The sequence below is a fragment of the Amblyomma mixtum genome, chromosome 3, assembly GCF_055824585.1.
Source record: "Amblyomma mixtum isolate Tamu chromosome 3, ASM5582458v1, whole genome shotgun sequence".
Taxonomy (NCBI): Eukaryota; Metazoa; Arthropoda; class Arachnida; order Ixodida; family Ixodidae; genus Amblyomma; species Amblyomma mixtum.
The window spans coordinates 132897153-132924887 of NC_143014.1; the positions used below are offsets into that span (position 1 = coordinate 132897153).

The 27735-nt window shown below is 48.0% G+C and overlaps 1 protein-coding gene across 1 annotated transcript in view; it reads right to left on the reverse strand.

Moving 5' to 3' along the window:
- The window catches only part of LOC149351979 (dopamine beta-hydroxylase-like), a 66148-nt gene that overhangs the window by 14664 nt on the left and 23749 nt on the right, over positions 1 to 27735 (reverse strand). The window contains exons 3-8 of the mRNA XM_089577104.1: positions 22514 to 22660; positions 21461 to 21634; positions 17389 to 17475; positions 13554 to 13733; positions 9784 to 10053; positions 1356 to 1538 (exon numbers count right to left, since the gene is read on the reverse strand). Of these exons, the coding sequence (XP_089433230.1) occupies positions 1356 to 1538; positions 9784 to 10053; positions 13554 to 13733; positions 17389 to 17475; positions 21461 to 21634; positions 22514 to 22660 (1041 nt within the window). The remainder of the gene's footprint in view (positions 1 to 1355; positions 1539 to 9783; positions 10054 to 13553; positions 13734 to 17388; positions 17476 to 21460; positions 21635 to 22513; positions 22661 to 27735) is intronic.

Here is a 27735-nt window from a genome sequence, read left to right on the forward strand (position 1 = left end):
GCTAGCCTAGTTGGAATACGTGTGTTTTTATCGGAGCTATCTTTCTAACACACACATACGACTTTATTAATGCAGAAATGCATTTCACGTCCACATTCACGACAATTGTGAGAAGAAGAAGGCACGGTAGCACTCGAGCTTGGTCGCGCTTACCGTTGCAAAAGAGGAGGTCATGAGAAGAGGTTAGGCACATTCATTCCTGTAATATAGTCTCTTGTAGCATTCGTGGACGTGGCTGTACATTTCTTTACCGGTCCATGTCTTATCTTTCTGTTTGTGCCGTATTTCACCCTTGGTTATGCCATCGTGGCCACTTGCGCTTGTAAAATTTATCCATCGCTATTGTGATTAATATTTGGTCATCTCTGAGCAGAATTTCTTACAAGTTACCTTCGTGCTCGAGGGACAGCCCCGCGTCCTTGTTACGTGAGTTAAAGAAAAAAAAAAAGAAATATGCCGCCATGCATAGCAGACTGAGACGCAATAAGCTTGGCGATCTAAGAAACTGGCAAGTAGCAGTAGTAGACCTTTATCCGGCCATAATTTACAGGCCGAGCATGTCGACCGCCTGGGCGACAAGAAGTCGCTGTGCTTCCTCACCTTCAGCGCCAAGTCAGTCGAGCCAGGCGGGGATGGATAGAGAATGTGGGGGGTAGGAACCCGACTATTGAGGAGCCTAGCAATAAACCGTCCACGCTTTCACTAGCTGCAAGTCACGCTAGAGGAGTTATGTTTTATATTTTAACACCCACGCCAAAGCCGCTGGTAGCACAAACTCCTGTCCGGAGATAGCTGACTGGATGTGGCGGTTCGCTACACAGCTGTCTTGCACGTGCTTTGCACATTTTCTCGTCGATAGAATTCACTGTGCGCGTGACTCAAGACCCATGCATGTAGTTTCCCACTACGATAAAAAATGCAGAACTGGAATAGTCTGCCGCGCACTAAGGGCAAAGCCTGCAAATGCAGCGTTCCTCAGAGTGAGCGTTATTCCTGTTCCGGGCGTAGTGCCTGGAGCTTCGTGGGTTTCTTTGCTATCGGGTTTGTAAGAGGCCGAGTAGTTCTTTTGTGCACTTCCCTGAAACTTGTTAAAAGGCGTGTACTGAAACGCAAACTATATATGAACAAGTGCGCGCACTCTTTCGCGCTTTCCGTCCGGTTGCAAAGAACGTACTCTCGTTGTGACGTAAATTGTCGTTCTCGCTTTAAGTAGCCGGTTATACGCCGTCATTTTGCACCACGGGTATACTAAGAAATAACGCACGAAGTTTGTGATTTGGTCTCGACAGCGTTACCAAAGTTCGCGGGTTGTATACGTGCCACTGAAGTTAGTGTTGTCATGCACGGGCACGTACGGGCATGAGCTGCAGCCTCCGCTTGAGCACCCGTATCTCCTGGAAGTGCGTGCTGAAGTGGTCGTCGCGAGCCATCTCGGGCAGCTCGGCACCGCCCCGTACGTGGCGCACCCAGACCCGCTCACCGCTCAGGTGGGTGTGCAGTTGGGCTGCCACCAGAGTGATGCCCGACTTGGGGAGCGCCTGCGAACCCGCATCAGCCGCCATGCACGGACGAAGCCGACAGCAGACTTTTTTGAACTGTGGCGCAGTCAGTCGTGTACGGCCAGCTCTACAAGGCAGCCGCACACCATGCTAAACCATGAAAGAAGCTTCACTGAAGTTTCACCGACGGACGTGCGTCACTGTATTTCACGAAAATGCCACTAGATTACGCAGGGTGACATTAGCGCATAAGCAAGCAGATCCGAAGGGGTCTGCTTGTTAGTACCTCGATGAGCTACGGCACAAAATAGTCATTTTGGAGTTCGGCCTTTTTTTTTTGTTTTTTGCAGTGAGCAAGACTAAATGACGAGTTGCTAGGAAAGACGGACACGACTTACGCAAGCACTGTTGACAGCAGAACTCGTCACTCGTGCTGGGAATCGACGACGGCAGGTGGTTAATGTGCAAGCTTTCAAGCGGCCAAAGCTACGATGCTATTGTGGGTCCTGGTACCTAACCGCTGTTAAGGATTGGCAGGGTCGTGTTCGCCGGCCGATCATGGCAGGCACCGAGACGAGAGGTCAAGACGCTGGCCATTCAAAAATCGGCCTGACGTGAGAATGCCTTTTTGGATCCGACCCCAAATCCAGAACTACATGCACTTATCTCGCGTTTCGGTTATGCATAATATAGCCGTCTCGAAAAGAAATGAAATCTTTGTGCAGGTGAATAGTCACCACTAGTGTCAGGTGGACTGAAACCAGAGCATGTAAATGCTTTTTGGCTTCATTCTCGGAGAAAAATTTGAAAATGGAAAAATTGTAAGATGCTGTTATGGAAATATTGAAGGTAACGGTCCATTCTTCTGATATGTAGCGAAATCTTTCTTTTAAAGCGTTTCCATCAATCGCATCGAACAGTTAAGACTGCCATAGAAAAGCAATGAGGAACGCTTTTGACGATAGCAAAAACGTCAACAGAAAAAAAAAAAATGCAAGAACGCTGTAGGGTGATCTGCGGATATATTGTCTGTTATAGTGAAATCTTACATTGTATGAAAAAAACTGCGTTTATCAACGGCCTCCTGCCAAAAATGCTTTCGTCCAGAATTTTTGGGTATGCATGGTACGAAATTTTATCCATAAGGTGTGTGCTGTTCATATGTATTTCCTTTTTATTGTTATACAGTGTGATCACACTCTCTGTATGTTTTTCGGCAATTTTGATTTCAGTGTTGGTCGTTGTTAATTGATTTATTCATGCGCATTATGGCGAGCTTTATACCATTGTGTGACCCGCATGTACAGTGGTGAGCAGCCTTGTCTAGAGCGCTCGGGCGGTGCACTTCCTTGCAAACAAATCCAGATTTTGTGGCAGCCTCTAGGGTCCAGCTGCAACGCTTGCACGGAAGTAGCGCCAGATAGCCTCGTAAACAAAGCAGGCACGAAAACTTTGCCCTGTAATGAGGGGCTGCTCTCTAATTTCGGTTTTTGTTACCAAGTGCGCACTGCTCAAGCGCTCTAGACAAGGCTGCTCACGACTGTACATAACCCCCCTGCAACAATACCTTCTGGGGATGTAGGTATTCAGAAAAATAAATAAATAAATAAATAAATAAATAAATAAATAAATAAATAAATAAATAAATAAATAAATAAAGACCCGACTGAGGTCGCTCAGAGGAAGAAGCAAGCCCGTTCTTCTGTATTCTCGACGTCGCTGTAAACAATTTGGGGTCAGATTTGTGATAATTTCCTGACGTAATAATTGCATTTAATTTCCCGACGCCTTGATTGTTGCCTCGTTGATTATCGTGTCGTATATAAGCCCGTTAATCACTGGCGAGAAGTTGCTATCAAGGTGTGATATTTGGTATTCAGAACACCCTCAGCTCCGAAATATTGCTGTACTATCTTTTTTCATTTTCCACCTTCACTTTTCACCTTCCCTTATGTTGCAGCCGGCCACGCAAAGGAAAAGAGCAACGAGAAGGAAGAGGAGGAGAATAAAATGAAGAAGGAAAGTTGGAATGGAGGAACGAACGGAGGAGGAACGGAGGAACCCAACCCAACCCAACCCAACCCAACCTAACCTAACCTAACCTAACCCAACCCAACCCAACCCAACCCAACCCAACCCAACCCAACCCAACCTAACCTAACCTAACCTAACCTAACCTAACCTAACCTAACCTAACCTAACCTAACCTAACCTAACCTAACCTAACCTAACCTAACCTAACCTAACCTAACCTAGCCTCCTAAGCTACATCGCTGCTCAGGAATCGCTGGACAATGATGCGACCAACATCGTAGTTCCAAACAGCGCCGTGGATATGGCTGTCAGTTATCAATTGTTATAAAGGACACACATGACGGACCTGCACAAAGTAGTCGAAACGGGTGTTTTTTAAAATCTGTACTCAATAAAAAAAAACCATGAAAGATAAGCGAATGCGGTCTGCGCAAGTGGATCGTACGTGATGACGGGCATTATGCGCATGGTAATTGGTAGTTAAAAGAGTTAACAATTATTAATTAACTTTTTAATTTTAGGCCGCAATATTACATAGAGGAATCGCAGGCATTGTCGCAGGCGAACCCCAGTTTTTTAAACTTATAAATCGACGTTTCGGTTGGAGGTACCAAACGTTGAATTATGAGCGCAAAACGAGCCGATACCGAAACCAACATACGAGATGCGCCTGAGGTGGTCGAACTTCACGCCGGGAGGACGTGTTTGAAGGCGAAAAACGAAGCAGTATTCCTTGGCCGTCGGGTCGATGAGCAGTTTTTCCTCTCAGCGCCGCTGGGGACAGATCGTCAACATGAGGGAAGCGACACTACGAATGTAGAGCCGCGACACCTAAGAAATTTTGCTGTGTTTCGGCAATAAATTACGAAACTGACGCGGTGTTCACAGAAGTGAAGCCGCCACTGGCAGCAGTCACAGCCTTCTCCGCTTTAATGTCACCAGGAACGGGGCAGAAACTCCGTGTCGCATGCGTCTGCAAGACTACGCAAGTGTCAAGCGGCCGAATCGGGAGCACCTAACAAACAACGCTACGAGACAGGTGTCCGTCTCCCATAATTTATAATGTAGCCGTGCATTTTTCGTGACTGAGGGTACCCCGGCTTAAAATGGGGCTATATCACTTACGGCGCATGTCGCGCGTCTGTTTTGGCGTTGGGCCGTGTTCTGAGCATAATTCCATATGTGATATCTCGAACCACATTGTCGATTTAGAAATTAAAAAAACTGAATTCGCCTACAATGTTGAAGGTCTCTGATTCAGCAATATGATATTGAGCCCTAAGAAAAAATTAGAAAGCTAATTAGTTATTAATAGTTAGAAAATAGTATTTTAAACATAGCGTTAATTAGATTCTACAGCGTGACGGATATTATGTCCGTGTTAGTAGGTAGTTAAGAGAGGGTACAATCCCCTACAGAGACCAAATTACCGTGTCTCTCAGGGCTTTTTAAAGAAAAAAATCTGCACAAAGTAAGAAAATATAAAATAAACACCTATTATATTCGAAACATGACGCCGTTTATTCTTTTTTCCTTTAGAGATCACAGGTGTACTAATTAGGTGGCCGTTCGAGGGGCCTATTGGAAAGACTCAATATTTCGATGCTTTCTGCTGTACGTTTCTCCGCTGTGTTTTAAAAACGAAACTAGATAGAAAATAACAGTGAAAGCCATTAAGACTTTTCGAGCAGTGGAATCGACGAATGGCTGAACGTGTACCCTTTGTCATGTACTGACATGGACAAGCTATCCTGAAACGGCGCAGCGGCAAAGAAAAACTAAACATGGCGCCGTGCGGCCACGAGAACACGAATCAAGAACTAAATCAACACCATCATGACAGCGTTGCCTGAGCCTCCTTTCTAGTGGGATGACCCTGCACAAATAATGCTCAGCAGCCGCGGTGACTAAGTGATTATGGCGCTCGACTGCTGACCCGAAAGACGCGGGTTCGATCCCTGCCGCGGCTGCCTAATTTCGATGGAGGCGAAATTCTAGAGGCCCGTATACTGTGCGATGTCAGTGCACATTAAAGAACCTCAGGTGGGTCGAAATTTCCGGAACCCTTCATTACGGCGTCTCTCACAGCTTGAGTCGCTTTGGGACTTTAAACCCCCGTAAACCATAAAACAAATAACGCTCGTGGAGGCACGTTTGTGTGAACTCAGCGTAAGAAGAAAAACGTAATAAAAAAAAATCTTCCAAGGGTAGAATGTATTGAGGGAGGGGTTGTAAGAAAGACGCAAGGCGCAACAATAGCACGTCACCAGGCTGGCCCAACATCCATTATGCTGACCCAAGCGTGCTTGTCTGCACCGTCGTGCAGTTGTGATCCATGTATGCTAACGTCTTACGCATCCTTACAAAGAGAGCACGCAACCAAAATTTGGGAAATACCATAATAAATGAAAAGGTCGGCCAAGAGTAATCCTGTTCCACGCGCGTATAATTTTCCTCGATCGGCTCATTTCTCAGGGAGCTACCGGATGGCAACCGCTGACCGCTATCACAGGCTACTGATTTCCACAACGCTTTCAGCTGCGGAGCGAGTGGAAAAGCAGACCAGGAGGTCGCTATTGCCGCGGTCGCTATTGCCGCGGTCGCTATTGCCGCGGGGCGGACACGCGAAGCGCCGCCTGTAACAGTTGGTCGAACCCTCCCCCCCCGAGCACCAAATCCCTTTACTATACGCACATGTCCATGCCTTAATTCTTGTTCAAAATAACCTTGGAATGACGTGATGTCTGCGAATAAAGTGTCCTATAGCAATCTGTTTTCTTGCCGGCCCGGCGGTCGTCATATAATTTGGGTTTTCAATGCATTATTTACATAACGGTCAGCCAGACCCATGCTATCTCTTTTTAAAACACGAGTCGCTGTACAAACAGGGTGCGTATATTCTATATACGCTGTCGTGTAAGAGCCGCACCCTGTCAAAGCCTCTCGAAAAAAGTGTGGCTCTCACACGAGTGTATAGGGCATTTCGTTATCGGTTCACTTTCTGGTATACCTGGATTGCGCCACCGGCAGTTTTCGAACATCGCTCGGCCATTTCGGGTTACTTTGTCCATCACTGCGAAATCACTACTTTACGAGGTCTAACCGGTTCACCGAGTTTGTGTGAAGCTTGACTTTGAGGTGACCTTGAAAAAACTTAGCACAGCAACAGCCCATATGCAGAAATAAAATCAATATTGCCGCGACTTGGTTTCGAACTCGCGGCGGCGCGAACAGTTCAGCTTCGCTGGCCACTGCACGAGGGCACTGTGCTGTCGCCGCAGCCAATCACGCTTCGCGTTGAACTGCAACACGCTCTCGCACTGTGCATTGCAGATCGCCGTCTTCATCAACTTCCATCTGCGGCGCGGACAGATCAGATCAGCTTAACCTCGATCAGAGCTTAACTTGAGTCTAATATAGTCACCAGACGGGCCGACGATCCAGCGAAGAAAAACCTTGAGCCAACCAGGCTAAACACATGCTTTCGATCATCTCCTCAGTTTAGCCACTTTAAAACCCTGATCCGGATCATGAGAGGGAAGTAACTAGAAGAATAAGAAAAGGGTGGAGCGCATATGGCAGGTTCTCTCAGGTCACAAATGGCAGTTTGCCAATATCCCTCAAGAGAAAAGTATACAACAGCTGTATCTTACCGGTACTCACCTATGGGGCAGAAACGTGGAGGCTAACAAAGAGGGTTCAGCTTAAGTTAAGGACAACGCAGCGAGCTATGGAAAAAAAAAATGATAGGTGTAACGTTAAAGGGACACTGAGGAGAAATTGAAGTTGACTTGCATCGACAGAATACCAGCTCCTGATTACAAAAACGCCATTCATACTGACAACAAAGCTCCTGTAACATAGAAAAGAGCAAGAACCAAAATACAGGTATCGCCGCCACAGGCCAAACTCGCAAGTACACGCTTCATGGCGTCATAGGACAAAACAGTGTTGCTACAACCAATAGTTCTAGCAACACTAGGACACGAGAAGCTACGAATCACTGAGGCGCAGCAAATGCATGCGCAAATCTCCTTGGCGTCGCCAGATGGCGCCACGTACCTGATAGCTACGCGCGCTCCTGCAGCGCCGGGACCACGGTACACCGTGGCCGGGACCAATCAGCGCTTGCTCTCAGCGGTATGGGGGCTCCCGGTATTCCGCTAACGGTAACAAGGTACACGGTATGCTAAAGGCGTCTATTTGCGAGAACTTCGTTGACGACTTCGAGAACGGGACCATTGTAACGCTGGCAAAACGTCGGTGCAAATGTAAACGAAGCGACGGCCGCACTAGCCGATAGATGCCTTCAACGTGCGGCCGGCGGTAGCTTTCTTTTCGGCTGCTGCTGGGCCGCGCTGCTGGCCGCCAGAAATCACGGAGTCTGCGTTACGTCATGTGAATGTCATGTTTCACGTCACTTAGTTCTGTGTCGTCATAGCAGAATCCCAAGTTTGAATCAGAGCGGCGGAAAAAACTATTTCAACTTCGAATCCAAATTTCTTGGAAATAAATGCATCTTTCGCTGCCGGCCAAGTGGCAACAAAGCCATGAAATGCCGAACTATCGGATTTTGCTATAAAAGAAATATTAATAGAGCTCTCCTCAGTGTCCCTTTAAGAGATCGGAAGCGGGCGGAGTGAGTGAGGGAACAAACGCGGGTTAATGACATCCTAGTCTAAATCAAGAGGAAGAAATGGGCTTGGGCAGGGCATGTAATGCGAAGCAAGATAACCGCTGGTCCTTAAGGGTAATGGAGGGGATTCCAAGAGAAGGCAATACGTAGCAGGGGGCGGCAGAAAGTTAGGTGGGCGGACGGGATTAAAAAATTTGCGGGGATGCGGTGGCCGCAACTGGCAAAGGACAGGGTTAATTGGAAAGACATGGGAGAGGCCTGTGCCCTGCAGTGGGCGTAGTCAAGCTGATGATGATGATGAAAACCCTGCCACTTCTTCCTCTCGTTTGTTTATTTTGGTTTAGGGGGGTTTAACGTACCAAAGCGACTCAGGCTGTGAGGGACGCCGCAGTGAAGAGCTCCGGAAATTTCGACCACCTGGAGCTCTTTAACGGGCACTGACATCGCGCAGTGCACGGGCCTCTAGCGTTTCGGTTCCGGGTCAACAGCCGAGCACCATAATCACTGAGCCAAAGCGGCGGGCCTGTTTACTTTGGCAAAATCACACTTACAATAGGGTGGTGCTCTGCATGAGGATTTGATGTTGCAGGTAATGTGTTTCAGGAGAATACAAAAATCCAATCAAGTCCATGACAGGCACACCGACATCGAAAGGCCGCAGTGATAGGCTGAATATTGGCCGCTTGCTAACACGTATTCCACTCACATGACCAATGTTTACGGGGTCTTCCGAAACTTCGTGCTTCGGGCGCGCATTTTAAAATTGCTTCGAGCTCAAGCGTCAAAGTATGTGACAACGAATGCACCCACTCACTGGCATGTTCACTGAAAATCAGTTTTTGCGGCCACAAAGCCTCTCAGTTCCCTCACAAAAATCATTGAATCATAAAATACACTCACCCGGATGTGGTGCTGGTACTGATACTAATACTGGTACGTGTTCACAGGTTCACTTTCATATAGTGCGCAGTTGTGAGTTGTTATGGCAGTTTGCACGCCCCTTTGGCTCCTGGCAGAGGCGCTGGACGGGCCGCCGGTCTCTCAAATCTCAAGCGAAAGATGGTGGCGACAGAAACACACGTTACGCTAGATTGTGCCATCGTTATACGTCCGTGCAAAATCAGAAAGGATTTAGCATTTGTTAAATACGCATAGAGAGCATCACCGACCTTTTGTTTGGCTAGCGAGTGTACATCCGAGAAATTGGCAGTCGTATGGATTTTAGGCTGAACTTGCTCTTTCTAGTTAATTATTACATGTGGGCATTCTTATGTTTGCTACTAATTATGCTCATTAATGTACTGTAACCTCATCATGGTTAACAACACTAACTAGTTCACACATATAACTATCTTAGTCTAGCGATCCAGCGGTGCTACGCCCTGGCGAAGCGCGGAGCTCGGCGCAGCAACCACCTGTTTCTGGACGCAGATCCAGTTGCTAGGGACGCCGTTGCTAACCATCTGCTACTGCGCCCGAAGCTCCGGCAAAACGCAGCGAAACTTTGGTTGGGACTAGCGTAGTAGAGCTTTCGCTCTGAAACACTCAGACCGCCGGCGGCTTCAGTTACATGAAAGCATAATATGAAGGCTGAACAAACGACATCATGCGTACCACGCGGGTGCACTCTGAGATGCAGTATCCAGTCAGGTGGAATCCGGGCTGTCGAGGGGGAATGGCCATCTTGTCGGTGTACTCGAGGCCTATCTCGAGGATGCCCACGTCGAAGGGGCGAAGCTCTGCCGTGTAATAGATGGTGATGCCGGAGCTGTCCACGCAGCCAGATCGCAACGCCGGGTTGTTGTAGTGCACCTCGAGCATCACGTAGGGCGAGTAGTCGGCACCGCCAGCTGGCAGGCCCGCTTCCTCCGGATACGCCAGCGGCTGCGCAAAGTGGTGGGTGCCAAAGTGTGGCGCTCTGCATAGAGGACGCCAGTGAGTACACGCGATTGAAGCGGCACTTGTGCACGGATGTTTTCTGCACGTCCTGTTAAAGGCCGTTTCGCGCGCGACCACTGCGATCCACCCCTTTGTCCTCCGGGCTGTGTGCCGTGACACAATGTGTAGTCTGGAATATTAAAAGAAAACAAACAAAAAGTCTTTCAGCCTTTGCGAGCAGCAAGTGTCATTTAAATACGTCACCTTCTGCACCCAGTGCCACGCGGTGATAGTTCGTGAACTATCGTGTACAAAAACGTACGTTGGACAAAAGGGGCGATGGTGTCAGTTCTCGCGAGAAAAGATATTCGAGTTCTTCAAAAAGCCTGCTTAACTGGCACTTATCAAGGCACTACCGCTTTTGTGCTGCGGCATCGTCAGCTGCTAGGCTGGCGTTCACCAACGATATCGACTGGAGCAAAATGGTGGTTTGAGCTAGTTGGTACATCTTTGGTTGTTAGTAGCGCTTGTCCTTGTCTTCCTTCTCTGTTTCTTGTTCCTAGTCGCAGCGCTGGTGAAATTTTAAACCAACGATATCATTCTCAAGAGTAGATCTCTTCGCTTGTGGACAAATTCGAAAAACTCCGAAAAACGCTCGGCGGTAAGGTTTTCCCAATTCAGGCTTAATCGAAAAGTTCCAACTTTGTAGGTGGTCTGGTCAGGGAATGCGGCGCTCAATATTTTGGATGCGTGTCGTCTCAAAGTGCACCACGTGCCGTGCGACAACAAAATTTCCCACATGCTGAGCGATTAAACGACGAAATAACAGGACCATAACTGTGGGATGCGGCTCCCGGCTCAAGGTCGGTCTCTTTTATGCCAACTGACTGCTGCTGCCCTTCAGCCAAGAAGCCTACCATGTATGTCTCTCCCGGGACTAATCCGTTAATGGAGCTTTTGCCGGCATGCGCTGGCTTTACAGATCAGCAGCGAAGGCTCACCAGGCGGTGAAAAGCTGGCGAAAACTGTCACGTTTCGCCAGTACTATCACGATGTGGCTGAGAGGTGGGGCTGCGCTGCGGAACGAAATATTGCAGGCGAACTGAACTGTATAGTGGCGAGTCATTACGCCAGTGGGTGCAAATAAAACTTGAACGGAAAAGCGGATTTGCCTCGAACATTGGAAGAGGAGGAGGAAAAAACTTTATTTGAGGCCACTATTAAGCCCCAGTGAAATAGAGCGTGTGCTCGGTTTAGGCCCGTTATTCATCTGTCGGGCCCGTGTGAAGCCAAGCCCTTCTGGAAGAATGGGGGAGGAGAAGAGAAATAAGAAGTGGTAATGGCAGCGTTACATGAATATATAGAATGCGTTCTGTTTCTGCCTGATCTCCGGAAAGTTGGGACAGTGAGCTGTATCAAGCTATCCAAAGTTGCAAAGTATTAGTGAGAATTTCGAAAGGGTGTTATCGGTACTTAGTGCCCTGAAAACAAACGAGCGTGCAACAGCTGCGGACGCAAATCTTGTATACAGGGCGTATCAAGCGAATGTTGTAGTTACGCAAAGTACTGGCTGGTGTTTTTTCATTCCAGCTGTTTCATTAATTAGTCGACATTAATTAATTAACATTTAAGGTGGCTTTAAACGCTCACCTATGCTTTGGAAAGTTGTCGAGCGCCATGAAAATAATCCGACCCAGTGCTTCCTCCGAGGTTGCCTTAGCGTAGGCCTTTTTATTCGGCGAAAGTGAAAGCCTGCGAAACTTAAGAAACACCACGTGACAGCTTGCTCCGTGCGCTGGAATGTACTGCGATTACAGCGCTCTCATCCGCGACTTGGTGAAGCGCTCTAAGCTTCGCGCTTTTTGCCCTGCCCACTACAGGGCTTCCCGTTGGTGTTGGTTCCGAGATCAGCGCCTGCGACAGCTGGCGCTTAGTATCTAACCGAGACCCTTTCCCCTCGGCGCGCTCCCTTGCCTCTTGGTGACGTCAATTGGTCAGATGATGGAAACAGCCAAGGCAGTCAAAGGAAGCTATTCGCTTTAAAAAAACACTGAAAACCGCTCTCTGAGTTTGTCCGAAAACGCTTTACCCTGCTCATAAGGCACTTGGGTCAACGCGTCCGCTTAGTAAAGGGAGCTTTTGCGATATGAAAGCACGCTGATTACTGTGTTAGCCGGGTCTCAGTCACACTATCAGAAGACTGGCTTGACTTTCTCAAGCATCCTTAATCGTTCTCATCGGAGCACCCTCGGCCTCTAGTAGCTACCAGGTATGCATTTGCTTGTTGGCTTTGCTTTGTGTTGTTTGCTGTGCGCGTAAGGTCGTAGTGCTTCTCCAGTAAACCTGGCGTTCAAAGGCAGCGCCGGTGTCGCACCTAAATTTTCTTCTACTTTTGCTATGGCTGAACATGAATGCATTCCAAGTCGCCAAGCTTCCCATTCTTGTACCGTATGTTAGTATACTGTGAACACTGCTCATTATAAGTGAGCATGTTTGCAAGTGTCCCTTGAGAGGTGTATGAAAATAAGGAAAAAATTAACGTTGTATATCAACTGATGCGGCGAAACTGCGACAGCAGGGGCTTTTGCCTTCCGCTTTCTCACTGCATCTTTGATTTTGTCTTCACCTTTTCGTTTCACTGCTGCATGCATGGGCTTCTGATGGGTGCAGGAAGGTGGTGGGGCGGGGCGCTTCTGGAGGGTGTAGGTGGGTGGAATGAGTGCTTTTGCTCTCACAAGCCGATGCCGCGAGTTTGCGAAATGCGCCTAAAGCCTATTTAACATGCAAGCGAAAACCCTCGCTATTGGGGCCGTGTTTCGAGCAGCCTCGGCTGGCACGAGCGGCCAGAGCGACGAGGTTCCAACAAGTTGTAAATTTTTTTCCGCGCTGCGCCGCTGAGTGGCTCAATTCGCTCAGACGCTTGCATGCAAAACAGCCTTAATACTGCGATCGCAGTAAAATCAACACTTGACGACTGCTGTGTAGGATACAGTTGGCTGCTTTTGTGCTATCCGTGTACAGGTTTCTAGAAAAGTTCGCGGAACCGCAATGGTGGCTCAGAGGTTTGAGCATCCGCCCCGCAAGCGGGAAGTTCCGGGTTCAATCCCTAGTGCCGGCAGGTACCGACCGGTAGTACAGTCGGTACTAGCTTTCTCTTGGTCTGATGCTCGGTTTATACAGGGGTGAAATTCTTGTAAAGTGGGTCTTTGACCCCACCTTGAGTACACGAAAACACCTTGTGTCATGGTGCTCTTTGACCATATAGCTACCCTTGCGCCATAAAAATGCATCATCATCATCATCACCATCAGAAACTCGTGGCTGTCCGGGCCATGTGTGGCCACTGACTCTTAGGAAGAGCTGCACAGCTGAAACCGCTTCGACAGCTCGACTTTAGGGTGAGTAGCCGGAAGTTCGCCCACTTTGTTCGCCCTTTTTACATCTTATCGTTAGTCTTTAAGACGCGGTCGCGACAACGAGGCGCCGAAGAGAGAGCCCTGATATACCGGTGCGCCCATGGCCCAGGCGGCGATGACCCTCTTGCAGCGGTCCAGCGGCTGGGGCCGGTCGGGGCTGTCGCACGGTCCGTTCCACGGCGGCAGTACCTCGTCGACCGGCGCCTCGCAGTGGAAGAGTTCCATGTGGTGAACCAGGGCCTCGCTTCCCTTCTGGATGTTAGCTTCGTACTGCGGCAAGCGTAGCAAATGCAAAGAAAAGATGACGCCCAGGTGGAACCCAGTGTGGTGTTGAGCAAGGAAAACAAAAAGGAAATAAGATGGTTGAATGGCGATTCCACAAATGGAAATGTGAAAAATCAGTGCTAGCTGGCGTTCGATTATGATATATGCGCAGAAAGATGCGCCCGTGCGGAGTCCCTACCTCCGCTCCCGTTACGCTCGGTTGCACGGGCACGAAATGACTACAATACAAACATGCCTTTCCCGGGAACCTTCGCTCTGTTTGTGTTGGGAAAGTTAACGCCAGACGCAGGGCATGAACTATGTGGACGGGATGGTTACGTGATCGCCCCCTCCTTCCGGTCACGCTTGGCTGAACGGACGCTTTTTGGCTACTTCTAGTACCAGTGACTACTACGTCCACGACGACGACGCGCCTTGGGCGGGAATCTCCGCATTAACAGCTAGAGCTGTAAAAGCGAAACAGTCTGAAAGATCACAGAACTTGACCTTCACGCCGCTCTACTGCTCAAGAGCGGGCGATGGCACCGGCAGTCTTGAATGCCGAGCGTGCCTACACACACACCGCGATCACCATTCCTACTGGCCCGCAACACACGTGTAGGCGCTGCCTTCACGATGCCCTACAACACGCAACTTACCAACTTAACAGAACAAACACGCACACATCTGACCTACTCATGTCGTCTGGTCTGAGTTCCCGGACATGCTGGCTTGCTTGCGAATGAGCGTGCTCGGGCACTGGACCGAGAATTATCCCGCCGGGCAACAGGCGCCATGAACTGACCGCGGCGATCCTTTCTTCTATGCCGACCTCGGAGACGCAACCCTGCGCCTCACCCCTGCAGCGCTAACTCACTGGCATGAAGATGCCTTTAGGCAACAACGGCCTTTAGGCTGTTGTTTCCCACGCACTTCTTTCCTTTTTTTTATGAGGACCATCATCCCTTCTTTTACATTGTCTGGCGATGTCAGGTCATTCCTTCTGTTGTCTTCAACCAACACCTTCATTTCTTCTTTCTTTGGAGGAGTGGCTCATCAACTCTGCCCTCATAGATCAGCAACCGGTAGTAAACGGGGTGGTGAAAACTAAAATAGTAAACCATTTGCACCCCGGAACACCATGCCCCGGACTAAGGGCTCCATTCGGCAAGTTTTATTTATTTTTTTTTTTATTAATAAACGTTGATTCCTTCACTCAGACTTGTGAAGAGCAGTTCATCCCTTTTCTTTCAGTTTGGCGTTCTCCAAGCTGGCTGAGGCTGGTTATAAGTCGCTGGCGGAAGTACAATACGCACATTAACACACTTGGAGGTGCCAGCCATCTTCAATGCGAGCGCATTCGACGATTCTGGCGTCTGAGCTGATCGCTGATCACGAGCGCGAGAAGAATGCTGGCACTGACCTGGTCACCGAGAGAGCACCGGTCCTTCCGCTGGTGGCTTCTATTCCGATACGTGTGGTCTAAGTTGTAGTTCGCAGTGTTGCCGTTATTCAAATCAAAGCGCGCAAATTGCGATGGCACAGCACCGAACCATAGACCATCTTCGAGGACCTTTGAAAATTATTCATGTCCCATTTTACTCGTTCTCCGACCTGCGACCATGGGAGACCTACTGATCCAACGCACACATCCTGTGGGAACAATCTCGAACCCCCCCCCCCCCCCCCCTCTTAAAACATTGCCTCCTTGCCACCCTGCTTCGGCCCGAGACGACCACTCGCCGCGCGCGGGCACAAGGAGGGGCACATGGAGTTTCGCACCGAAAGCTCAGCACGCCACGCGTTTTACCATTTCGTCTCCATTGAAATGCGGCCATTGCGGCCGAGGTTGAAACCGTGACCGCGGGCGCAGTAGCAAAACGCCATAACCACGAGCCACCGTAGCACATCTGTTTTTACACCTGAACACAATAATTTTTCTCTTACTGAATTCGAAGCAAAGATGCAGATGGTGGGAATTTTGCTCGCCGACGATGAAAGCAAATTTGTCAATGTAAATAATAAAAAGTAAGGTTACAAAGGCGTTCTGTACTTATGCTCATAGTTTAGGCCGTTAAAACGAATTGCTATTCTCAGTTCAATTTCCTTTTCATTTTTCAGCTTGTTTCAATGATAGGCCGAAACTTCGTTTTGCTGCCTGCGAAGCAAACCTAACCGTTTCACGCGCCAACGTTGACGCGCGCTGGTTGTTGAAGCGAATTGCCTTCGCCTCCGTGCTGAGCGGCGACGTAAAATCCAGAGCATCCGAGATAACGTGAACAGCCAGTACACAAAGCCTCGCGCAGACTTCGTCGTCATCAGGTGGGCGCAGGGTCGAAGAAAGACGCCCTTGAACGCCTTGAAACGCCTCTTATGAAAACACCCTGCATTCACTGGATGGCGCGGCATACTGCGCGCCTTCGCTGTAGCTGCCGAAGCATTTATGATAAAGCTACCAGCGTCGACGTGGCACATCAGTCGCGTAGCGGGAGAGCCATGCAGTATGCAGCAGATGCGGAGCGTCGTGCTATGAACGTCGCACGTATGCGGTAGGCCGAGCTAAAATGGTGCGACGGGTCGAACAGAGGACGCACGCTCTAGGAACGCTGTCCGCAATCGCACGTGCGACAATATGCTGAAGTGCACACCAACATATTTCTCACACCGTAACGCACGCGCTGCAACCCTTCCAAAACAGAACTACAACCGTCACACACTCATGCGTGGCCACAACATTCAAAGCAAATGCAACAGTTTCGAATGCACAACATGGATGAGGTACCCCTGATTACCCCGCACTCCCACGGGTATAATGTCCAGAAAATTTTTTTATCAGATTTCCTACGCTGTATCGATTTTTCAAACGGAAAACAGCGTGGAAAGAGGGGGTCAATTGACTTGAGCTGAAAATTGAAGAAGCTGCGGCCCGAATATCTTGAGTTTAGACGCGGGTGTGCTGTAGTGAATTAAAAAGAAACAGTTTCGTTCGGCCTACCGTAATTTCCGGTATACAGTCCGAGGACTATACATGTTCGAAACTTGGAATTTCGCTCTTGGCGTACTGCCTATAGATGTGGACTATACAATATTTTATTTTTTAAATATAGTACGATGTACAACATGAATATATCACGAAATTTTGCAATACTTGCGGGGTGCTCCTCCTGACATCGCGCGGATGACTGTTTGCACGCTGCTTACTGGCACAAGTTATCTCAGTTTTGTAGAACATGGACTTGCGCAGAATTGCGCAAGTGGGTGGTGGGATAATGACAAGAGATCTCTTATCAAGCGTCGTCAGTAACTTCGCAAATGCCGGGTTGCGGACGTCTGCGCCCTGTGAAAAGAGTAACAGCGAAGATACCGAACGCAATGATGAGTCTGCCATTAACGTTCAAACGACGGACGTTTCTTTTTGCTCCGACAGCCTGGATCATAGGAATCAGCATGGGCATACAATTTTATGCGCGGATTGCACACCTAGCCTCAACAGTCTATGAAGTTGGGGCGGACAATACAGTAATGTTTTTTTTTTTCATCCATAATTTAGCTCGGCGGACTATACACTGGGTGCGGAATGTATAACAAGGATCACGGTGTCTTTAGGGAATAGTTCGTTAATTAAGGGACCAATGCTTGGTAATAAAAACAAGTGCTTTACCCTAACGATGTGTTTCTTGTAGCTGAAATCACTTGGAAGCTTCAGCAGTCGGCACCAGTAGGTTGTCTCTTCGCTGGGCACTTCCACCTACGAACGTCGAAGTAGACTTGTTAGCTTTCATTGTCGGCTAGAAAACACAAGCGGCACATCTACAGGCGCAAAAGCCTTCCAAGTACTCAGAAGGTGAGAAGTGTGATGTGGGCGTAATTTTACTCCAGCGTTTTGTGACAGTAAAAATAGTGAAGTGCTTACAAGCAAATTGCTTTCAGGCCCAAATATACGTTTTGACAGTTGGGAAGAAAGAACGCAGTAATTAGGCCTCACCTTAGGCCAGCATAGTTATTAGGCCCTAGCTTTTAGAACTAACTATACATATATAATTCACTATTTCTCTCAAAGCTACACAAGTCTTCTAAAAGTTGTTTCGCTGGCGAATCGATGGTAAAAGTGAGCACGCCCTGTTTGCAAGACGAATGAAGCTAGATTCCTCTGAAACGAATAAATTAGGTCTAGCCAGAACACATTCTGAGAAAAAGCTGCGAGCTGGCAGTGTACACAACAGTGCACAAAGCGCCTTGAGCGTTTAATTTGTTCGCTTTGAGCAGCGTTGAATACCAGCTCACAAACGGCGTTGTAAATTACCAGGACGCTCATCAAACCTGTTGCGAGATTTTTTATTTTTTTTTTTTGGGGGGGGGGGGGGGGGGTTAACGCCCCAAAGCGACTCGGCCTATGAGGGACGCCGTAGTGAAAGACTCCGGAAATTTTGACCCCCTGGGGATCTTTAACCCGCACTGATAGCGCACAGTACACGGGCCTGTAGAATTTCGCCTCTGTCGAAATTCGACCACCGCGGCCGGGATCGAACCCGCATTTTTCGGGTCAGCAGCCGAGCGCCATAACCACTGAGCCACCGCGGCGGTGTTGCGAGAAAGGTGCGATAACAGTTGGATTTACGTTCGATGATTACTATGATGCTTTTACTCTAAGCCGAGCGCTCCGCACACAGGACGGAATTTTTCTGGTAGGTGAAGGTGGCCAGAAGTGGGCGGCGCTTTTAGACGGTGGCAGTGCGTGGACCGAAAAACACCCCCTGTTTAACGTTACTTTGGCCATTTACCCACTCGCTTATTTTGAAATATAAGCTCACATGTTCTACCCACGGATCATTTTCTATTCGTGAGATTCGTGTTCACCATGTAAATTCACTATTGGCACTGTGCTAAATAAATTGCATGCGCTTACGTTGATATATTTCCTGAAGAAAACTAGGAACAACTGCGCTAATAGCACTTGAAGTTGTTCTCAGGGGGAAATTCGGTACCCTCTTTCCACCCGTCCGTTCCCAGACAGATATTCCACACTCGGCGTCACTTCGGCTGTAATATTTACTTTTCTCGCTTTTCCTTCGGGGAAATTTACTCGCAGTAAATTGATGCGCACTCGAAAACCATTGGTGTGAGTCGGCTTCATGTAGGCACAGTAAAGGCTGAAATAGGCGAGTGGAATCAGGCATGCGCTGGTGACGCCACCGCCACGTCATGAAAAAATGGTGTGCGGTCCCCCCCTCTCTTCCTGCTGGGCACGCCTACTCAGTCTAGACACCATACGGCGGGCATGTCTGCGAATGCGTCGGTGTTTAAAATATAGGCTGTGTCAGTTGTGCTTCCAACAAAATTCAGTCTAATTGACCATTCACGGAAAGTCTACACGATGATGTTTTATTGATCTGGTCTCTTAAGCCAGCTGTATAAGCAGAGCTGTGGGTGTAGGACGATTATCTGCGCAGCGACAAACTTTCTATCCCACTTTGTCAGCGGCAACATAAGCAGCTGAAGCTAATTACGCTGTCTATGTCTGTGCAGTTGTGCATTTATTAACGCGCTGCCGAGCTAATTGGACAGGAACCCATGATGACAAGGTGCCCCTCATAAGCTCTTCGCTGACTTATTCATGCTGCGACGTATATTTTTTAATATTTACGTCATCACCTGTCCGGTCAATGAAGCGCTGTTTTCAGAAATACTGTGAAGTATGAATCACTCCTTAGATATTGATGCTTGCACTCGGCCGCCGTCGTGGATCGCGGCGTCTAACCAAGGGTGGTTTGAACACTGGAACGGAGCACGGGGATTTTGTCAATGTTGTGGTCATGCGGCTTGAGAGTGAAGCGGGTAGTTTGAATGCTGAATAAGAGCCGGGTCCTGCGCAGATGGCCAGCATGTAGATGATAAACAACGAGAAGAACCTACGAGCTGCAACTTTATACACCTCTTTCGCTGAACGCCGGTTGAGCCTGTGGACTCGTCCATCCCTGTTATCCGAGCCGCTGGCCGCTGCCGTTGGTCTGCATGCACTTCGTTTTGAAACCTGAGTAAAGGCTGCCTGGACAAAGAGATGGTTTACATTTCGTTTCACGAGGCTTCCTCCCCACTCACGTGTGCACAAGCCTTTTCCAGCAAAATTCCTGAGTCAGGAAGAGGATGCATTTATGATCTCCGACTGCTACATTATGGAGACGTCAAAGAGTTAGATCCGGTTTTTATTTGGCTCAAACAAATATACAGTCCAGCCTGCGCTGCGTTATGGCTGTGTCTGTGTTTTAAAGTGTGGACTCTTTTACTGGAACAGTTCCTGAGTTCCTTCGCTGCTTTCTTTGACATTTGTAGATGCTTTTAGTAAGGTTCACTGCTCGCAATGAACAGCCTTTAATCTGCGTTGCTAGACTAACCCTTGAATGAAAAGCTAAGTGAACTTCGCATGTATTCCATCATTAGGGTAATGTGCTTGTCGCCTCTCGCACACGTCTGCTTTTGAAAAAGCACAGCTTCAGCCGCAATGTACTGCTAGACATTTTCTGGGTACAGCGCTGTATGTATGTTGAGCACCGGAGTGCCAGGTTTAACGCAGCGTAGTCTTCAAGAGGTTTATTTAATACCGGGTATAAAAATAAATGTTACAATAGCCTCCTGCTGGCGACCCTAGTGTTAGGAGCTTTGAAAGTGCATTTCATGGGTGGGAGCTAATGCCACTCTCAACAGCCCGTAGTGAATCAATGACGACCTGTGGCAGGATTCTTCAGTCTTTTCTCCTAGTCTAGAATGAATGCCATACAGAGATTAGCCTTGGCAGTAGTACTGAATGAAAATGAAGAGTACTCTAGATAGTATGGGTTCTTATCAGAATCTTTTGTCAAAGCCATTCAGAATTGGTCATGCGTATTTGCTGAAACGACGAAGATTTCCTTTCTTGAATAAGGCAAGCAAGGAATGCCTTGCATTATAAAATACACTCGTTGAGAACATGAGTAGAATGTTTTTTTTTTTTTGCAGTTACCCTCATGGTATTTTTTTTCTTCGCACTCTTCAGGCCTTCAACATGCGCAGGATGGCGGACAGCAGTCGGCGTGCCGCTTTTGAGGAAGGCCGCGGGGCCGTTGCTTTCAATATTTAATTGTATAAAGAGATGCGTTTCTTACAGTGCACGTATTCCATATTTCCAGCCCAGATGGATTTCACATAAGCTAAATTTGTGAGTACATCGATCGTCACGTCATTTGTTAGCTGTGCGCTGAATGTTGTTTATTGGTTATGGACAGACTATAGACAGCGTTCTACTGAAGGTTTAGTATACACAAGTCTGTAGACTGTCTGTAGACAAAAGTATAGTAAAAATGTAATGGCATAAATGTATAGAATGTCTATCGACCTGTGTCTGCTATACCTTCAGTAGACTTTTGTCTATGGACAGAAGTCTACAGAAAGGGAATGGTCGTAAATATAAAGATAGTCTATAGACTGTCTACAGACATGTGTCTATAATACTTTCATCAGACTTTTGTCTGGACTGTCTATAGACAAAAGTTTACTAAACGCGCATGGGCATTAATGTATAGATAGGTCTAGACTACTCTAGAATTTGTCCATAGACAGTCTATACAGTTCATTGATAAAATGTCTATGTATAGTCTACAGACTTCCTAAAGATATTTTGCAAGGGTATACGCCCTATAGATATATTTGCCACTTCTGTAAGGAACGAGGAACGGAACGCGACAGTGAACTGTCGTAACCTTGTCATTGAGAAAGTCTGCAAACTTGGCGTCGGACGGGAATGGCGGAGGCTCTTCCATGACCTTGAGCAGCTGCGCCCTCTGGAAGCCGCGGTGGGCCCGTTTCAACCTCAGACCCTCGATACGCCGCAGGGGTCCCTTGCCAGTCGCGTACACCAGGTGCACCGTGCCGTCCTGAGAGAGGGGCAGATAAATACGCAGCTCTCAGTAGGTGCGCCGTTTTCGTCCTTGCTGATTGCGGTGGACAGATTTTCTTCAAAGCTGGCTGGAACCATTATTCGTGAAAGACATTAGAGTGCAAAACGGCAACACGTACGAGTAAGGGAACAGGACAAGCGCTGCACTTTCAACAGGATTTATTCAAGGAAGAACGTTTATATAGCCTCTGCCCTTATCCATGCTCTTAATCGCAGCTGACAAACATTCACCTCTCACAGATATGCATCAAGAAACAGCATTTCGCTGTGGCGAAGAACAACTGACGCGTCACTAATGCAAATATCACCTCGGTTCTTGATATAGAAGGCTTCCACGAGCTCACGTTCTGTCCTATCTCGGCTTTTCAATAGCACTTTGCAATCAGATAGTCGAGGCTTGCAGGCTATACGCTTCTCTTTCGAGCAGTCTTGGCAGTGGTCTGGCAGATGACCTCTCTTGTTTAATGAATTCTTGTGTTCAAGCAGGCGCTCATTAAGACAACGTCCGGTTTGTCCAACGTACACCTTGCCGCACGTAAGCGGGAACTCGTAGACTACTCCTTTCTTGCAGCCAATATGAGGCGTTCGGTGTCTGATGGTGCACACCATCAGACACCGAATGCCTCATGTTGGCTGCAAGAAAGGAGTAGTCTACGAGTTCCCGCTTACGTGCGGCAAGGTGTACGTTGGACAAACCGGACGTTGTCTTAATGAGCGCCTGCTTGAACACAAGAATTCATTAAACAAGAGAGGCCATCTGCCAGACCACTGCCAAGACTGCTCGAAAGAGAAGCGTATAGCCTGCAAGCCTCGACTATCTGACTGCAAGGTTCTAACCACGCGGCACTTGTCGCACCTCGATGACGTAGTCGTGGCTGTCGCAGGTGTCGAACTTGCGAGTGAAGAGGAACCGCAGAGTGGAGCCCTTGCGCTTGAGGCTGCCCAGCACGCAGTCGTTCTGCTCGTCCACGGCGACGTAGCCTGCGTCGTCTGTCCAGCCATCCTGGGACGGAACCGGAGATGAGGATGGGCGAGCAGAGTAGCGAGCAGGGTGGCCACAAACGACCATGCTTACAGGAAGCCAGTTTTCGCTGTTGAAAGCGGAAGGGACGAAACTCGGCCATGTAAGAAAGTGTTGAAGGCCCTGAGTACGTATGCTGATATTGGGAGGTATTTTTTTTTAACGTTGGGCACGCACGGGACTCTCAGCGCTGTAATGAAAAATTTCTGTCATGTCACACGCACTATGCGGATTTCACTGCGACAGATCCAGGTAGCTTTTACCAGAATTCTCAGGATTTTAGGTGATCTTACTGCGAAAGAAGAGCAAATAACTTTTCCCATAAATACATCTTACTAACGCAATGCCAGATTGGTTTCGAAAAAAAAAAATTCTCCATTGAATATGCATTACTTGCACAAAATAAAGTGATATTATAAATTTTAAAACGAAATTTGCAAACGCATTTTAAAAAGGCATTAGGTTTTAAAAAGGCAGAAAGGTTTTAAAAAGGCATTTGATCACGTAAACCACGAACTACTGCTCAATAAGAAATATACAGTTTCCTAAGGACTTCATATCACCCTTTACTATCTTATCCTTTCTCACACTGTAAATCTGTAGAAATTGTTTAGCTCAGATCGACCTTTCCCCAAATGAATTAAAATTGGTGTGCCATAACCAGCTAGGCAGTATTCTTGGCCTATTTTTTTCTATATTAAAAAAAATTCAGAAGGGGGGGGGGGGCACTTTGTTCACCTAAAGTGAGGTGAGTCGGAAGCCTTAAGAGCGGTGTTGCTGCTTGTGTCACTGATGCGTTGGTAAGATGTTAGGTTTCGCCTCTAAGAGTGAAACGCGACAGCGTCATGCAACGCTGCCAGGGAGTCCATAGAACGCCATCGCCCGTTCGGTTCTACGCCTTGCTCGTCGGTAAATTGGTTTTTGAGGAAAGGAAATGTATCTGTCTCGCATATCTGGGTGGACACCTAAACCTCGCCGTAACGGGAAGGGAGGAAGATGGGAGTGAACGAAGACGCCGTATTCTCTAGACGCGTCTTTGTTCATTCCAAAACATCGAGCTGGTATGGCGGAGTGGTTAGCATGCTCGTCTCGCACTCCGGAGACCGGGGTTCGATTCCCGAACTCGACCAATTTCCTACTTGGTTTTATTTATTTATGTCTTGACTAGCAGGGTTAATTAGGCCAATTGGGTAATTAAGCAATTACCTAAACTCAGTCCCACTTACTTGGAGCATCACTGTACTATCCCTTTAATCGGTTGCATGGTTACTAGCCAAAGTACAATTGGCCCCATTTGAAATTCGCGCACTGTGACGTAACGACCATTTCGACCAATTTAAAAGCACGACAGTTCTGTTGACAACTCCTGCTTACAACGATGAGACATTAAAGGCTTCCGCCTTAATAAATGACATTGTACTAACTACAAGCTTGGGTAAGTTTCTTACCTATGCAGCAGACAGTACTCCTAAACTGAAATGCGTTCTTTATGGAACACGTGGGATGGTTATTAGGGTTAAAGACTACAATACGTTTGGTCATTTCGAAGTTGCAGGACAAAAATTGATTAAAACTATCGGCGTAATATTCTATGAAGATTTGTCCTGGAATCAATGTGTTAATTTAGTATGTTCAAAAGAGTGGAAAGTCGTTGATATATTAAAAACATGCCACAGTCTGTTTCCAGACAATACAAGAAGGCTCCTTTAGAATTCGTTATTTCATGCACGTCTTAATTACTACCCATTAATCTGGAGAAACACATCATACGATCTTTTGTGCTGGCCTTGTTACAAAAGAAAGCAATTCGGGCTGTACCATTTTTTTTACAGGACGCACACAGCCTCTATTTTGAGCTGCTGACATGCACGCTTAGAAGCTAATAAAGATTTTTGAAACTTCATTCAAGACGCCTTGATAATTTACGTGAAACAGTAGATAACCTCTCCCTCGTTTGTCCTCATGGTCATCAAGGGCTCTGGAGGATTCCAATATCGGTAACAGAGTTTGGGTGGAATAGCATTTCGCGCACATTACCTAGTATGCTCAATAATTTAATTTTGGGGGACAGAGATATAAAAGCTTTGAGTTATCAATTTATTTTGAATATTTTTGTTATCACTGAGTGCATTTTGTGATGTTCGGTGAGACCTTAAGTTCTTGTGTTAGGTCCTTGTCCTTATGTCCTTGTGTAATATTTGAATGATTTTCATCTCTGATATTTTTCTCCTAATATTCCTGTTACTTGCGCTATAGGTGCGTCTGTATATCATTGTATTTCTGATTACATCACCTGTCTACATTGCTATACAGTTTATTTTTGTTGCTATTACCTTGGGGGAGATCATCGGTCATTGACCTTTCATCAGGCGTCTCATAGGAATCTATTCTGGATCTACTTCTTTCGTTGTAGTGAAGTTCGCGGTGCTGCACTTTGTTTTGCCGCATCCGGTTCGCGTTAGTGGACTGCCCATTTCTCTTGGGCCCTTCGCACAACCGCAGAGAAGTGGGTGAGTCATACTCAACCCAGCGGGCTAAGGGGGGCGCCGGATAGCGGAGGATTACGGGAAAGGTCAAACTCCCTTCAGGGACGGATTCATTAGATCGCATCCTATGTGCACGTGCTTACGGTAAGGCGGATCCGCGTCACAGTGCGTGGCTTTTGTCCCATGTCTGCAGCGGCATGCGTTGACAGCTTGAAGCGCGGTCAACAGGATATTGCCACGCTAGCTGCAGGCATGGGGAGCGACGGTGCTGAACGGATGGGTTGAAGTGACTTTCCTTGAACTTGGGTCAACCGGACGTTGGGAAAGTGAGAGTGCTCGCGAAGCTCGCAGCAGGAAAGCATAATTCTCCAGAATCGTGATGGTAGAAAGTGTGCATATGTGTACAGTGTTTGTCGCGATGAGTTACCTTCTTTCCCCTATCATTGATTGGTTGTATTATCCTTTCCAAATTGCTGATTGGTGATGTTTTCCTTTCCCCAATAAGTTATTGGGTGGATGTTTGTACAGTACCTGATTGGTTATTCTTCCCACCGAGGGCGGGGACATAGGGTTTAAAACCAGCTGTTTCAGCAGGACCGAGGGCTGGTTTCATCACGTAGAACTACTCGTGGGCCAGTCAAGTGTAAATATGTTTTCTCCTTGCTTGTATCTTCCTTTGTGCTTTTAATTCTTACAAAAAGTTAACCTCTCCAGAAGTGTCCTCTAGCAATGTGATTGAGCAATTAGAATCTGCAAGATGTCAAGCATCCCCCAACAATTGTCATCAACCCAATTTCCCTCTACAGATCAGAGAGGGAACTATCAACTGTTGTTATACGTCAAGGATCAATCACTTCACGTACTGAACATATGCCTGTACTTTGATGATTACGCGCTTTATTATACTGCTACGAGGAAGATGCGTCGACGCGGGAGTAGCAGAGCTATGACTGATCGCGCGCTGCCGGGTGGCTCTAGAACGACCGCCTACGGGCAGACAAACACCGTCCAGTGCCTGGTTCTTTTAAAGACACTAAACCCCTTTGCAAGTGGTGGAGGTGCAGGGTAAATGTCCGGCGAAGCCGCAGGCAAAGCAAATAGGCCTGCTGTTGCAAGTGCACCACGGACAACCGTAGTGAGGGACCGCCGGCGCGAAGCGAGGCGACGGTTGTGCCACGGGAGCACGTTACGAGAAAACAGGCCGGGGAGCCGAAGGCGGCGGAACTTGAGTGGCGTCTTGGAAAGGGCCCAAGGGATGGGACGGTGGTCTGGCCAGAACGGCGGCTTATGTGAGAGGGGCAGCCACAGCTTGCTGAGGCAGGGGTGTGGCAGTGCGTCCGCGACGTGGGCTTGGATCGTCTGCTGAAGGGTGGGAGTCAGCGCTGGTGGTGAGTCCCGAACTCCATGGACGAGTGCCAGCTGACGTGCGACCTCCGATAGATTGCTTGACATCTTGCATGAGCTGCGGCTCTCCTGCGACCACGGCATCAGCGGACAGGACCTCGGCCTGCCGTATACGATGCGGCGAGAGAGGACGAGTTGCTTGCGGAGCTCCTCGCAGCTCTGGCACAAGCTGATGACGGAGGCCACAATGTCCGGCTTCTTATCCAGAAGCATTTGGAAGGCATCCTCATCGATCCCTTTCGTGATATTTTTTATCTTATCGATCTCTGGCATCTGAGCGTTCACGCGCTTTCAGAGATTCACCACGTCCTCAATGTAGCTGGTGAATGTCTCGCCGCTCTCGCAAACACTGTTCGGCGCGTAGCTTGTGCACCCCAAGACGGCCAAATACCTCAGGGAAGCTTGTCTTGAACGGCGGCCCTGTGGCGATATTCGCTTCGTAGTTGTGGAACCAGAGGTTTGCGACGTCAGCGAGGTAAAATATGACGTTGTTAAGCTTAATGGTGTCGTGCCCAGCGGTTGTGCGTGCTGACCCGCTCGTAGGAAGCCAGCTAGTCCTCGATGTCAGAGTTACCGATCCCACTGAAGACAGCCGAGTCTCGTTGCCGAGGAATGCCGGCGCAGACAACCGGCGCAGGTGGCGGTTGGGCGCCAGGGGGGCGGCATTCGGCATTTCGAATGTTACCGCGCTGCTGCGCAGCTACAGGACGGGACCAGGTGCAACCTCCACCACTTGCAAATACAGTTGTCACCTCTGGATCATGACCATCCTAACTAGTCTTTCTTAAACTTCTGTAAGTGGTGCGCTACGTGGCAAATTATCATTAATTTCTCCGGAACTGTTTTCATGTCATTCCCCAGGCGCATATCTACTTCCTTGTTTACATATTCGTTCAAAGACAATTGCCGACAAAAGACAATTGTTCAAAGACAAAAGCATTCTAGAATGCGGGTACATAAGCCTTACAGTCACGCAGAACATGTCATGTTCTAAACACATAGATCTGATTTCAAACAAAGCCCTCCAAGGTCTCGGATACTTTCGCCGCACTTTGCGTCGTGTTTCGCTGGATATGAAGTTACATAAAAACGTTGATCCGCCCTATCTTAGAATACGACTACGTTGTTTAGAATCCCCATCAGCTTGTGGATGCAAACATTGGAATC